The following is a 15,846-nucleotide window of genomic DNA, read 5'->3' as shown; positions in this document are numbered from 1 at the left end:
GTAGGTTTTTGTAATTAAATACGAAATTTATTTACAAAAACAGGCAGCAAAATGTTAAAGAATAAAAACACAAATATTGACAGTAACGAATACAATCTGGTTAATTAGTTATTTGTGTTGTTATTTGCTAATGGATTTGAGATTGTGCAAAGTGCATTGACTGTCTGAACAATAAATGCATTCTTATCGCTGACTTCGTATCAGCAATGACAACTACAAGACTTAGGAAGGCCGTGATAACGCTCTCTTAGAAAAGAAACTGTTTTCTTTTAATATAATGACAAAAAGTATAAGTAGTTTTAATATATAAAACTAATTCGAATATTATAAAACGAGTAATAAAAATTCAGAATATGAAACAAATATCAACTTATGATTCTTTGCCTCATTAAATATAGTCGCATAAAGTACATGACAGCTAAATAGGGAACCTTAAATTGAACTTGGTAAATATAATGAATTATAAAAGCGTTTACCCCAAAAGACCTTGGTATAATATTAAAAATTTAATATGTTCAGTCATTAACATTGAATCTTTTGTATATTAAATATGGTAGTATATAATTTATCATAAACTTATCTCGATTCTATCTTAAGTTGTTGTTCGTAACTTTTTGTCGTGTTTTAATTTTATAAAAAGTAATGTATTAACTAAAATTAGCAGTAACAATGATTATAATAATTTAAAAAAATAAGACGAGGAGAGTTTTGTGGCATTTTACTTATATGGTCATTACCCTGGTTTCGTCACATACCTGTTTGCAGTTTGATGACAATGATTTTGGCCCATTAGCCGCGATCAACGACCCACTTGTCATGCATCACACGTAACTTGGCAACTATAAAATTGTATTTAAATGTAAAATTATTTTTTATTTGCGTCTATTATTATGACTGTGTTAAATCCTTGTTATTTCATTTGTGTGCGGGTATTTAATTGTATTCGTCCTTATTTTCTTAATTTTAGTAAAATTTAAATAATTAAAGTAGGTAATTTACTAATAAACAATAAATTACAGAATCTAAATATAGTAAGTTTCATATATAATCGTATTATTAATATATTACTCATTATATTTCTAATCTCTTGTAGATAGCAGCGTAAAAACTGGCATGTTACATCTATTACACATTTAAAAACAAAATGACGTAATGATTTATTATTTTTAAGTGACCACAGCTTGGTATCAAAGGAATGCGTTATCTGTGTAGAACAACAAGATAATATACAGCCGTGACAACTTACTCTACCCTATGTGAACATAGCTTAATGTAATCTATAAGTTTCAATACAAAATACTGACCATGTTTTTAAAATATAATATCTAGGTACCTATCTCTAAGTAGGTCCTACATTCCATCCGCGGTTTCGCCCGCGTTTTCAAATAAACCCGCATAGTTCCCGTTCCTGCGGGACTTCCGAGATAAAAAGTACCTTATATCGTATTCTGGGTCTTTAGCTACCTACATACCAAATTTCATTGTAATTGGTTCAGTAGTATTTGCGTGAAAGAGTAAGGTAAGTGGGATCACATTTATTTATTGAACCAATTTCTTCATAAAAAGTCGTATTTAATCATCGGATGTAAATAAATGAATGCAGGATAGGAATAACAGTCTGATCTTGATGAATAAGGAAATGAGCATTCTAAGGCCATCTATACGGACACTACCTACTTCAAAACCTAACAGATTTATTGGGCCAAGGTGAAGCGCGTACTACGAATTCAGTATTTTGAAAACAATTGTAAGTATTTTTTTTACTAAACTTTTGAATATTTTTTGACGTGACAACGTCTTATAATTCGATAGAGCCGGCTGCACGCCCGAAAAAATATGACTCATGCGGCGTTACCTCGCTCTGAGGCGTTCCGTAAGGCTTGAAGTGCAAGCGAGAGCGCGGAGCGAGCGACAAAGAAGCACAATCGTTGTCACGTTCAACTATCGTCAGTAAACCAAGCAGTAAACCGACTTTACAGACAACCAAATTTTTTTTTATTTTACTAAAATTTTGAATATTCTTATAAATATAGGAAAACCTTTCCATGTAGGTATAATACAAAAGCTTTATAATTTGAAACTAAAAATATATAATAAACAAAATTATTTTCTATAACATCTCAATGAAATTAAGGCTAATAAAGACTTTTAAACAAATCAATCAAGACAGTCTCACAATCAATCTTAAGAAAAATTTAAGAGTATAAAGCAATGGTACGTTCAACGGTTCTTCGAGCGATTTTGAGGTCACGTCCGATGAATAATGCGCCCGAGACATTAGTGGTCATTATAATATGCAAATAATATTACACATTTACCGCGTGTTCTGTACTTATAAACCCTGTATATGTTAAGCAAATTCGTCTTATAAAACCTTAAATTTCATATTATAGTTTTTTTTTTAATTGATAGGTATTACAGATCCGTTTGTACTTTGTAGCTACATAATTTGAAGAATGAGGCAATTAAAAAAAACCCCGCCTTGATGGAATATCCAAGAAATGTTACACGTGATATGTTAATAGCTATGGCAATTTAGTTATGATATGATCTTCATATTATTCAGCACAATCTAAGATCCAATAAACAACAGCATAAGGAACATAACGAATTTATTACCAACATCATGCCAAACCAGTTTAATTAAATCATATAACCAAAAATTCACCAAAGCAAACAGCTAAGCATTTAAAATCAACATGAAAACATCGTGTATAACGTAACATGACATTCTCTAATTAATAACCCGCGACAACATAGAATAGTTAAAATCTCATTGGATTGGATAAAATTATTGAATAGCGGACGCAGCCTCAATGGCATGGATATTTTATTCTCCCGTGGGCGAGGAGTGGGCTCCAATTTGTCCGCAGTTTTTAATTAGTATGGATGTGAGAGAAAACGAATTGTTATGCTTGCAGTAGTGCGGCTCGAGTTGTTTGACGCGAGTAGGTACTCAATTTTATATATTCGAGTGACTTGCGACTTAATGGTTTATTGGAGTAGTTTTATTGTAGTATCTAAATATGATCGCGAATGTTTCAAATTGGTAAGAACAAGAAGTAGATAAGCATTCATTAAAATTAATTCTAAACGACGATTAAAATATACATTTTGAGATGTTTCAGACGTTGTCAATTATTAATTAGATCATGAAATGTACTCAAATTAAACATAATATTTATGAATGTTTGAGATGATCCTCTTATATAAATATACCTACTACAACTGTTGAAATAACGATAATGGACAAAATATAGAAATTACGTCGTAAATTCTCAAAGGACGTCCACGATATGCTAATATAATATAACCGCGTATTAAGTTGACAATAACGTGGCATCATCTTTAATATCACCATAACGGCTACATTTTAGCTAAGAACGCTGTGGTCCGGGCCCGTTTAAGGATAGGGTTACCATTCGTACACGTGAATACGGTTTATGATTAAAAAAATTGTCCAAATAAAAAAAAATGTTACAGGTCCTTACATATAATTCAAAATTGACTCTGAATGACTCTGACTTCTGAATTTTTACCCCATTATATTTGACATAACTTTTTCATACAATCACACATTCTCAAATCCAAAACTGCCTATTTTTCGGGAAATTATCAATGTATACTCATAGTTGGTAACCCTATGCGGGGATGAGACGGGGCGATGCAACGTCTTCCCGCCCCCAGCTCTAATTAGGCTCACATTCTCATTCCGTTTTCGAGTTTAATTTCGCCGGCGGTTTCTCCTTAATTACGTTATTCGCGCGCCGCTGTTGTTCTTAACCCGGAGTAAAAGCTGATGACCGATTGAACAAGACTTTAAACTTAAAAACGCCTAGACATTTCTTGTCCCCTTTTAGGAAACGAAAAGAAAATATTATAATTAACTAATATACTATCAGTGCAATAAAAGGCGCAATTTGTAGTTTGTAATTTGTTTTACATTCCGAGTCCACAGACTGCTTAACGAGTTCCTATTTCAAATCTTTTGAATAATGTTTTGGTTAACCTGTCCATACAATAATAAGAACTCATACACAAACTTTCTCGCCTATTAAATTAGTGGAAAGTAAGATTTCCAACCTCTTTAAGGCAATGAAAAGTTCATTTCGCAAAGTGGCCAGTCATCGCGTCATTCCTTACAAACGCAAAGTTTCAACGGGAGCTTAATAAAACGTCTAACAAGATGACTTACACTTTCGACAAACATTTGAATGTGCAGTTCATCGCTGTAATTGAAAAAAAATCACTTAACAGGTAAATAAGAGGGTTGTGAGGAGGCTCGTCGTTCCTCTTTGTTGTCGGGCGGTTGCTAATAAGATTTTTAAACGCCAACAAAGTATCCAATCAATGGGGCTTGAATAATGAAAATGGCACCTGCCCAGGTTCCCAGGCCACCCCCTGCCTAAACACGCACAACTTAGCCTGACGCAAGCAATATAAGACTCAAAATATTTATGAATACATTTCATTTTTCCTTGCTCGGGAGTCGGTTGAAGCGATAAAATAAATTTGTGTATTTATACACAATTGTTTCGTGCTCTGAAAAAACTGTCATTTTATCTTCTTTTCACTTTAATGCGAAAATTATTTTTATTTTTATTTTATTGTCTTAAATATTGTTAATAAGATTATTTAATAAGTTTCATACCTAAATAATTCGTTGTCATATTGTTATTGTTTTTATGTTCATATAGCTTATCAAATTATAGGAAAATTTTAATTAGTTAGTTTGTTTTTATGTTCAAATATTATATATTTACAGGAAACACTTATTTACTAATTGCATTCCTTGAAATTAATTAAAAGTCTTATAGGTAAACCAGAATCTGATGGCAATTAGGGAAATCAAAATTTGGAGTGTGCAACCCTAGGGAAAATGGACTGAACGATCTTGATACTGCTTATTTTTTATTTTGTCCTCAATATCATTTGTCACATTACATAAATGGACAATACTGTACTTAATAATGAGATATCCACTTAATATTATGTAGGTACATACTTACATGTATAATATACAATTATACATATTACTTTTATACAGGTAATACATATTATTATTAACACATACCTATATTTGTATATTATTCATTACCAGTATGCCATGTGAAAATATCGATATAATCATAATGTAGATCAAAACTGCTCATAATTTTTTATTAAATAAAATAAAAAATAAAATAAAACTATGTTTATTTTCGTAAGTATTAACAGATACACACATTATAAAATTGACTTTACAGCTTGGACTTGACTATTAGCCGTATTGGAAACTCCTGTAATAAGTTTTCATAAAATTATATTCTAATCAACAAACAATATTATGTATAGTTACCTATATATAATATTATTTTAATTTAAAGTATCAAAACGGGTAAGTCCAATGTACCAATAAAATCTTCAAATTTGAAAATTGTGATGTGTTTGACCCTTTTTCATCGAATGTTTTTCTATACATATTATAAACAACACCTATTGCTTGTGATCGCAGCTGCTTTTTCGACATTTTCGAAGATTTTTTAGACAAAATCCTAAAAATTATTCATCAACTGCAAAAAAGACAAATAATTTGACAACCAATTTGATAGTTGTCAAATAAATTGCCACATGAAAATCTTTTATTTCTTAAATATAAATATGCCATCAGATTCTGGTAGACCTATATTATATTAAAATTAACGTAGGTAAGAAATATTCAAAGTGAAAGCTGTCATACCTATATAACAGTTTTCAAATCATAATCTCAAATATACAATAGTAACAAAACACATGTTCAAAGTATCACCGAAACCAAGTCGTTAATGTTTGGTATGCAACCAGGGTTGTCAACTTCACAAAATGTGTGTTATAAAATAAAAACTTGATATGAAGTTATAAGTTCAGACATAAAAATGTAATAGAGCTTTAAGACTATCCTTTCTTTTATATAATATTTTTTGGCAGGTATAATTACCTACATAGTATTTTCTGAAATACCAATTGAGCAATATTGAGCAAAACTGGGAGATGCACAGAATTGTGACAGACAGCCCTAAAGGCGCGCGTACCGCGGGTGCGATTTAACGAAGTTCGATAGGCGCACGCGACGCCGCGGCCGCTCATTAGTACGCACGCAAGTCGACCGTGCTATGTTTTACACGCCACCAATACCTTATAACCTTCATTAGACATACCCGACAACCAGTAATGACTCTGTGCTCTACGCCATAGACTCGAGATCGCTCACGAACCCCGACACGCTTCTCTGCCCACGATGTTTTATTCCGTACACGTCAACCTACAAAAACATAATCCGCACCTACAACCTTTTATTACGTCGGACACAGAAATTAACCAAATTAGATTCAAAGCAAATCGCTTCAAAAGAAAGGGCTACTGAAATAATTGTCTACTTTACTCCCGGAGAAATAGAATTACAATCTAAATTAATTACGCTTTTAAAGCGTCCGTTATTCTTAATTAGTTTCTGCACCGCAGCGGAAGCTCCCGCGCCCGCCTCGCGTTCTCTTAATGAAGGGTAGTTTCAAATCAGTGCGTTTGATCAACTCTGTGCAGTCTTAATTACGGCACCCGTTCTGCACGGGACAATCCTGTTATTTATGACTACATAAGCTTGATTATTCTTTAATGAATACTTGTTTTAAAACGTTTAATTAAGTTTTATGGCGACAGTGTTGAGACGTCCCGCCGCTGCGCCGGCCGCTGGCTAATTGGATCGGGTTGACGCACCCCGTCCCGCGCCGACCCCCGCCCTGTTTCTAATTGTACCAAATTGTTAATTGGAAAATTTTATAAACGCGGCCGCCCGCAGGCCTATGGCGACGGCGCCGACCCGGAAGGTCAAACAGAAATTGTTTAGAGTAAAAACCGTTGCGAAAATGAAGTCTTTATAATATTTGCTATGCAAGAATTTAAACAGATGGAGCAGTTTGCATAATCTAACCTCCACATTACATTCCAGGACGTATAAAGTGCATATTTTACCGAGTCATAAACACAAATCCTCTCGCGACGTATATGATCACATGTCTATTGTTTGTAGGTTCGTAGAGCTGGGATGCATAAAATATTTTAATCTTCGTCCATCAAAACGGTTCTGTGTGAGATTATTATTAATCGTCTGTTTGAATTGTTGCAGGGCGTGTAGTTGTGGTGGTCAGTGCGAGCGGTCCCCGCTCCAACCGTCAAGCTGGCTGCGAGCGCACTGAGCATGAACCCGCACTACCACGGGTACGCGGAGCTAAGCTCGCCCCACCCGCCGTCCCCCGAAGCGGCATTCTCTAACGGCCACGACTACCCGCACAACAACAACAACCCCGCTCTCAAAGAATGCGCCGGCTGCGGTGGCAAGATCGTCGAAAGGTTCCTCCTGCACGCCCTGGACAGATACTGGCACCACGGCTGTCTAAAGTGCGCCTGCTGTGCACAAGCACTCGCGGATATGGGCAGATCGTTCTACTTCAAATCCGGAATGATTTTATGCAAAAGCGACTACACGAGGTAAGTAATTAAAACCGTATGTTTCACATCGCGATTAGAATTTTTGTTTTTTGCACGCCTCATAAGCGAAGCGTTGAGGTGGGTACTACTGTCACTTCGCGCAAAACATCTGATTTTTCAAACTTAAAATGTCTTTATGTATCATACATTGCACTTGTAAGATAATACATACACACATATTAAGAAAAAACACTATTTTTAACGTTCATGATATTTTTGATGTCATTTTTGTTATTTAAACTAGTTAAAAAAAAGTTTAAAAAAGTTCTGTCTTGGACGTCCGTGTGTCTGTATGTGCGGATCCTTTTTCTTGTTAACACGATAGCGACCGAAATACTTTACTAATCGAGTCTTTTTTTTTCTCTTACGCTTGAGTATGCTCAGGAATAGAACCCTTTCATTTTTCAGGGTCTGATTCGATGTGGTTTAATTGTTATTAAATAAACAAAAAAAATATCGACTTTTTTTTTTTTTTTTATAGTGTACTCAAAATTCACCATTATAAACTCGATTCTTTATACTATAAGCCAAGGTTTAAAAAAATAAGTTGGTGGTCAGTCCCTTAAACCTGCGCAGTTTCACATCTAGGTGGGGCCACAAGAAAAATAGCTCAATTATTACGGTACCGCTTTCTTTACTTTTCCAAATGTTTTATTTTATTTCATTTTTATATTTATAGTCACGTACTCTTTATAAATAATCAATTTTATTGTAAAGGATGAGATTATGAGGCGTGCACTTTTGGATTTTCCAAACTATTTTTTACTTGGGAAGATTGTGCAGAATATTATCTCATCAAAAGAATTTTGGTTAATCGATTTTACAACATCGACAAACTAAAAATAACTATTTGGAATTACATTGCTAACAGTGTAAAGTGATTATTATTCCGAATACGTTGGCAGAGAAGAAAAAGAAAACTTAACAAAATAATTGGCTTCTCAGTGAAGCTAGTTATCTGATTTCACAGAATAAATTGTTGCAGATACCGATGTAAAAATACACTTTACGATTTAGTTTTAGGTTTCTGCACTATTTATTAGATGGAGTTCCATTTAACGGGATAAGTTTTATTGCTTCGAAATGACTTTTTAAAATAATTACTTTGGCGTATGAGATAAAGCTCTTTCTATTTAATATTCTCCTTTAGGTACATTCCAAGTGACACAACGTTATAAAAATTAATTTCCGTACAAAAACTTGTTATATTACTTAATGTTGTTGTATTAACATTTAACCTAAATTAACTTGTAACTGAATAAATTTCGCAAATAGACTCAATAAAAGAAGGTAGTGCAGCAATAACACCATAGTTATACCTTATAGTATTGAATGAATTCCAAGCAAAAAATTGAAATGCATAAAACATGTTAACATTATTGTAATCATCGCATGCTATAAAAGCAGTTGACGGTAATGAGATTATAAATTTGCCTCAATTACTCCATAAACTGTATTAATTCAAACTGACTCGACTCCAAGTGATTAAGGGATAGCGTGCCTTTACCATGTTTGAAAAATTTAATTAGTGCCACATTCGATTCTGGCATCCGATGCCTCCGATCTTTCCCATCGATTGTCAATAAGTTTAGTTTTTAGTTCGTCATCTAACGATGACAATAGCGTGTCTGTCAAACGTTTTGAAAACCAAAAAAAGAATACCGAGAAAGCCGCGGGCATTGTTATGAAAATGCTTTAAGCCGTTGTATTTCTACCTGAGTGTGGGACAAAAAGTACAGTTTTGCACACAGCAGCCGATCGACGGAATCTCTCAAGCCGACTAAATTGGAGACGTTAAAAAACGTTAAGGGCTAATTTAGGTCGACGGTAGCAAAGTTTTTAGTTTATTTCGTCACTAATTAACTGCTGTTGTTGTACCTCCCGCGTTTGTTCTCATTTATAAATCACGTTGCGTTAGTAATTTTTAAACAAAGAAACTTCATGTTTATTGTCATTGATACGTGAAAGATATACATGAGCCAAGCGGGATTAAGATTGATGAGCAGAGACCAGATATGTGAACCACATTTAATTACATTTGTCCATAAATTTCTTGTAGTTTTTGTTACGTCTTAATTAAATTATATTGTGAAAAGTTAAGAATAGATAAAATAAATATAAACTCCTATTAAAAACTTAGTATTCCTTTGTAAAAATTGTAGGGAAGCAATTAATTAAAGAAGTTGTTTGCTTAACATGAAACTCTAAAGATATTGTAAGCATAAAAGTTCGACAAACACTTCAACTTTAATTAAAGTATTTTTAACTAGAATGATGTGAAAAATGTTATAAAAACTGTGCAGTAATTGGTATCGTACGGGTGTAGAGTGTAGGCGCCGGTGGGGCTCGCCGCTCGCACGTGGACCGCAGCTGCAAGACACCTCCGCGCTAATTAGTTATACGCAAGGAATCCGACCCAATTAGCCAAGTCCACCTTTCTCCACGGCGCTCTATAATCGTTCTCGCATTATCCATTTCACGCAACGTAACCGAGTTAATCCATGCGCCGGAATTCAAAAGGAAATACAAATTCGTTTTACACTGATTTCCCTTGTTTACTGGCGGTCGTGAACCTAACTAGGAGAGAAGAGTGGGCCGACCGCGACGCTCGTGCGTCGTAGATTCGATAAAGCTCGTCTCACAGTTGACAGAGACGGCGCGGCCTAACGAGCGGCAAGGGGGGAGGGGGCTGAAGAAGTGCGGTTCCGTGCATGTCTCTGCTGATTGACCCGCGTCACTCGGCAAACAACAACTAACGAGTCGGCCCCCGCGCCTCCAGGTAAGGTAATTCGCTCGAATCGCTCCCGCGGCGACTACACGTCTTCCCTGATTGAGACTCCTTAACGAAATTAACGTTCTCACGCAAACAAATGCTGCGCTCATCCCCTTTTTGTCCCGGCATGATGGATTGTGACTAAACGACGCTGCTGATGTTCCGTGGCTGATTACCTACTGTGTACGCATGCTGTTGCCGGATAATTGTTGTGTAAACATATCAGATATGATTAATCCCCATCTTAAAAGTAGCATTAGGAATATGATTATAACGCCGTGAGCCAGAGTATTCTGTAGTGTTTCTCCTCTCAATTGTTAAGCATACAGGATAAGATTTAGTCCCGCTAATGGTGTGTCGGGTTGTTTGATTGCCCTTAATGGCGCCACAAACAATACCTATACTTATACTATATTATTATTCACAATTTTATGTATATTGAAATTACATTTATTTTCATTTTCTAAAAAATTATTTCTATTAAAAATTTTGCTGATAAAATAATTGAGCATTACCTAAAAGTAGTAGTAAATGTAGATAGCAAATTACGTTCATTGAATAATACCCGAAAATGGCTGATTATTATTAACAGCTATCACTTAAAAATAGTTGCATATCAATCCTTAAAAATGAAATATGCCACGTTTACACTATGAAACTGAATACCGTTGTGATTCGCTCGCGTCAATCGAACAAAATTATTCTCCTGAAGTTTTAAGCAATCAGAAAACTCGCAGTGAGACTGAAACTCGAAATATTCAGCGGCATGTTTTCGAATTAGCATTTGAAAACAGCAACTCACTTTTTTTGTTTCGTAGCACTTCATCAAGAGACCATTTACGAATTGTGCTTAATAAAACTCTCAAAAATGCAACTCTCTTTTGTTATCGAAACTGGAATTACTGACCAATTCTCATCAATTCTCAAAGTCTGAATTAACTCATTGGATTTATTAAAGTGCGAATTTTTCCATCCCTTTTAAATAATGACACGCACTTTATTATAATGAGTCTAGGGTCATTTATTTTTCTCATCACTACCTTAAAAAAATAAAAACACATCATACCTATGACACTATACCTATATAAAGTTCTATTTTATAGAAGCCACTTTATTAACAACAATAAATTAATAAAAAAAACTATAGGTAATAAGTGCGTAATAATTTTGTCAGACATAGTAGATCGTTTTGCAATGCATAAAACAATAAAACGCTACACCACACTTTAGCTGATCAACAGTCACCAATACCCACAAACCGATCCCTCTAAACTTGTCTTATGAAGTAAAAATCTCCCAGCGAAAGACGAGCACGTCCAGGCTCTTGAAGCAGGTTCGTTAGGCTGCGTCAATCAAGGCAATTGCTGCTCAATCGGCAATCAGGCCGCCGCTAACGAGCCGCCTCTAAAACCAACTCCTTACTCCCTCACACTTTCATTGTTAACTCGCCACATTTGCAACTTATAACTTTGCGAATTGCTTATGGATATGCTTTTCGTGTGGTGTGGAATTTATAAGAGCAATATTATCTTAACACGCTATGAAAGCCTTAAAAAGTGGAGTATTCAGTGGAGTCATTCACATTTTTAAATACACACGATTTTATTTTTGCATTAAATTTTATTTTGCACAATGAGTCACTAAGAGAGTCACAGAGAAGATATAAAATACAAAAGAATTTCCAAATATATCGAAAACATCATATTTTTCATACCGAAAAAATAATTAACTGTCACCAACTTAATAAATAACTTCGCTTCCATAATAATACCCACTTTACGTCTTCTCTTAAATAAATAAAGAAAACGATTTTTCAAGTAACGAGTATAAATATCAAATAGTCTCGACATTAACGAGCCAATCAGGGAGGCCGTATCATCAGATAATCAGTATACAGGCTGTTAAATGGACCATCAATCAAATATAAACAACCGCCAACATTGTTCGAACGTATTACACGATATTATCGTGCTAAATATTTATTACGACGTCCAAATATATGTATTTTATTAAGCTCTTGTCCGAGCTTCCAATTTTGGTCGCTCGTTAACGCAAAAGACGCACGCTTTAATTGCAACCGCTCGCCTCTAATGAGGCACTGTGTCCCAGCTCTGAACGTTTCTCTTGTGCAAATTGACATTGTACGTAAATTGATGTCGACAAACTCTCATCAAGATGCCAAAGGTTTATACACCAATATTGTATGGAGAGCTTAAGATTCTGGTTAGATACTGAAAAAGAAAAAAAAGCAAATCGTTCTTATTATAACTGCACTGTCCAAGAGTTCAACAAAATGTGTGCAAGCCACAGTGCATCGAACGAACGATACACAAACCAATTTACCGGCAAGTTTTGACAAAGTTTCTTGCCATGATCCATTCAAGGCGTATTTCGAGAGGATTGGATTACGCCAACATGACCAATTAATTTCGTTTGTCTCTTTGTATATCCGTCGCAGCGCAGCCACAAAGTCTAAACATTGTATATCCGTCGCAGCGCAGCCACAAAGTCTAAACATGGACGTGGCCGTATGATGTATGTGTAAATTGATTATCGATGACCACTTGTACAGATCGGAACCAGACTGCACTAGACTACAAACCTTTGAAGTTAAGTTAGTTAAATCGTTAGGGTACGCTATTACAGATTGGCGCTTCAGAATAGACTCAACATAGGTAGTTGCTATGTACATTTGTTATAAATCATAACTAAATAATTATTGCTAATTAGTATCATGCAAAATTGAATAAGGTAATATCGTGTAACAAGCTCTAATTAGAGGTAATTTATACCAGTGTTTCCCTTAACCTAAACGAACTCGGCGACCTCGCTTAATAACATAACCGCTGCCTACCGTAATAGAGGAAATGATTCATTTCATCAATTATTGCCTTAACGACAGCGACATGATAATTAACTATTTATATTGTGATAATACATATTGTAAAATATTTTATTAAAAATCTCTATATGACATTAAACAGGAAACGCTCCAATGTAGGAAATAAAAACCTCCAACAAAAAAAAAATCACAGTGAAAAAACAAGCTGGAAATTATTACGTCTGTATGAAATTAAATTACATTTCATTTATAGGATCAGATAATGCAGTACGTACTGTACGTATTAAAAGCGGACAGTAATGGAGCATTTGTCAGGATGAATTTAGCGCGGCTCCTGCGTGCGACATGAAGCCCGCCCTCCAAAGACCAGCATAGTGCACACAAATCGAATTATGCAATTTATTTGTATTAAAATTTCAGCCTCATAAAAGCCTATTAACGTGTACAGCTTAAATGAAATTAACAGTAAAATTTTATCCAAGCCCAGGCCAGGTAATATTCTACAATTTAAGTTTAAATTATAAGGAAACAATGCAAGCAGAATGAAGATACCGATCGGGAGCAATAAAAACAACGTTGAAGGCAGATAAAAACTAAACCGATATTCGTATGGACCTTGTTATTTTGTAGCAATCAATTGAACGATGTAAGTGTAGACGGTCATGTAGCGTCGTCGCCGAGTTGACATACTCATGTTTCAAGAGGAGAGAAATTCAGGAGATGCTTCAATCATGTCGCTTGTACCGAAGTCTTTGTTACGTAAATTGACTTCGGCTTCTTAATTGGAGTCTTGCAGTTTGCAAATCTAGCGCACGACACATTTCAAGAGATCATCTTTCATATTCAGAATAGGGGTAAACAAAAAATGAATATTTAAACACTTTATCAGGGAAGAAAAGCACGCTCTGAAGAGAATGTGAATAAAAAAATCGCATCGTGATCAACAGTAATTACAGGATATAAAATACTTAATTAAAAGCTGCAACGAACACACAGTATGAGTTTTAATACGTCACTAAACGTGATAATAGATTATTAAGTTTTCCAATTAATTAATATCGTAGACGAGACGATCCTATGCACGCAGAGAATGGGGCAGCCGGGGGTGGGGGATATGTGTATAGGGGGAGGGGGAGAGCCGGAGTGATGTTAATTAATAACGTCTGTCTCACGAGCGCTAACGACGCCGTCACGACTACATTATTTAGCCACCTGATTAGTTCGCAGGAGGCACCTCGCCCGCAACTCTAATTAGTGAACGGCTCTCGCACAGGACTCTCAGTTAAATTTGATTTGTAACTGCACTATCTCTAATTGGAACTCGTTTGTAATTAATGATACACCATTGACGCGGTCGATCACCGATACGCTTCAATATTTACATTAAAGTTACGAGCGACTAATTCATCAAATATTAAACGGCCGCGCCATTTTCACGTGCAGATGCTTCCGTCAACAGAATCGAAAGTTCCGCTTTTTTCTATTCTATTATTAAAGCGTTTAATTTAGGGCAACAGTTTTACACGCAAAACGATCAAAATGCAATTTCCACGTGCCGACCGAATAGGATAGGAAACCTTTTTGAAATTGATATGGGTGGAGCACACGGGCGCATTGCTGCGTCGCGCCTATGCAGCCTCGTAAACGATACCAGCGCGGTGGAAAAGCGCTCTGCGCCGCCCAGCTAACGAAACAAAACTCTAACTCATTGTGACACAGCCTATATTAGATCACTGCGAGAAAGCGAACGAGACGATAGGTAGAGACGAATTTTGTTAATAAATAAACACAGTGCCCGGCGTTCAGCCGTCAAAAAAATTAAAAAAATCGCAGGTGAAAATTTGGCGCAAGTATGACAGCGTCAGTCGTACACGAATCATTATTGGATCGGCATTGTCAAAGGAATTTTTAATACAACTAGCCGAGATTCAATTGGAATGGAGTAGTATCAACTTGTCATTCCAAATGTTTGGAAAAAAATATTGAAATTCCAGAAAGGGTATAAGTGTTGACAGGCTTAATCCGTTTTTCATATTCTGTTTGTGTTGATCCAGTGCCTTTAGCTTTCCAAGTAGCATTGTACTGTTCTCACATTCTTGTTTCGTGTGTAAAAAGTAACAATTAAAAAAGTGGGTTCATTGCATTTGGGGAATCTTTTGTAACTTTTTATGTTAAATCGTTTGCACTACACTCATTTTCACATAATTAAAATTAAAACAAAACGGTTACGTTTTAATGAACAAATGTCGGACATGTAATTAAGCTTTGTTTGAGTAAAAATGTAGTCAGAGATTGGAGTAGGTAGGTATGTGGACTTAGAATTTGTTCGTGTTTTGATAATGTTTACAAAGTTGATTGTCTATGCGCGTACATGTTCTTCTCCGAGTTATAAAATTGAAAGAGATGTAAAATTTAATAACTATATTTTGTATAAGATCAACATCTGAAATGAACGTTGGTTGTCCCATCTTTTAAACTTCGACTAAGTACTACTACTCATTTAACCCAACTTTCAACCATCCATATTTCAATGTAAATTTGATTAGACATACGAGTGTGATGACGATCAAATCGCGTCAATTAAGGCCTCACTAACTCGCGTCAAGTGGCAACTGGTTCCGATACGCCTGATCTTAATTAACCTCATGTGTTAACCTGGCATAACTACCGCTTTACCCAACTTTCAACGAGTCGCTTATTGATACCTGAACTTGGATATCAGTGGGAA

The 15,846-nt window shown here is 35.4% G+C and overlaps 1 protein-coding gene across 1 annotated transcript in view; it reads left to right on the top strand.

Moving 5' to 3' along the window:
• Positions 1-15,846, top strand: part of LOC123706424 (LIM domain transcription factor LMO4) — an 84,621-nt gene that overhangs the window by 18,864 nt on the left and 49,911 nt on the right. Inside the window, exon 2 of the mRNA XM_045655696.1 lies at positions 7,142-7,503. Coding sequence (XP_045511652.1) covers positions 7,214-7,503 — 290 coding nt within the window. The 5' untranslated portion in view covers positions 7,142-7,213. The remainder of the gene's footprint in view (positions 1-7,141; positions 7,504-15,846) is intronic.

The sequence above is a fragment of the Colias croceus genome, chromosome 3 (assembly GCF_905220415.1).
Source record: "Colias croceus chromosome 3, ilColCroc2.1".
Lineage (NCBI taxonomy): Eukaryota > Metazoa > Arthropoda > Insecta > Lepidoptera > Pieridae > Colias > Colias croceus.
The sequence above is the reverse complement of the archived record's forward strand: the minus strand, read 5'-3'. Positions and strand labels throughout refer to the sequence as shown.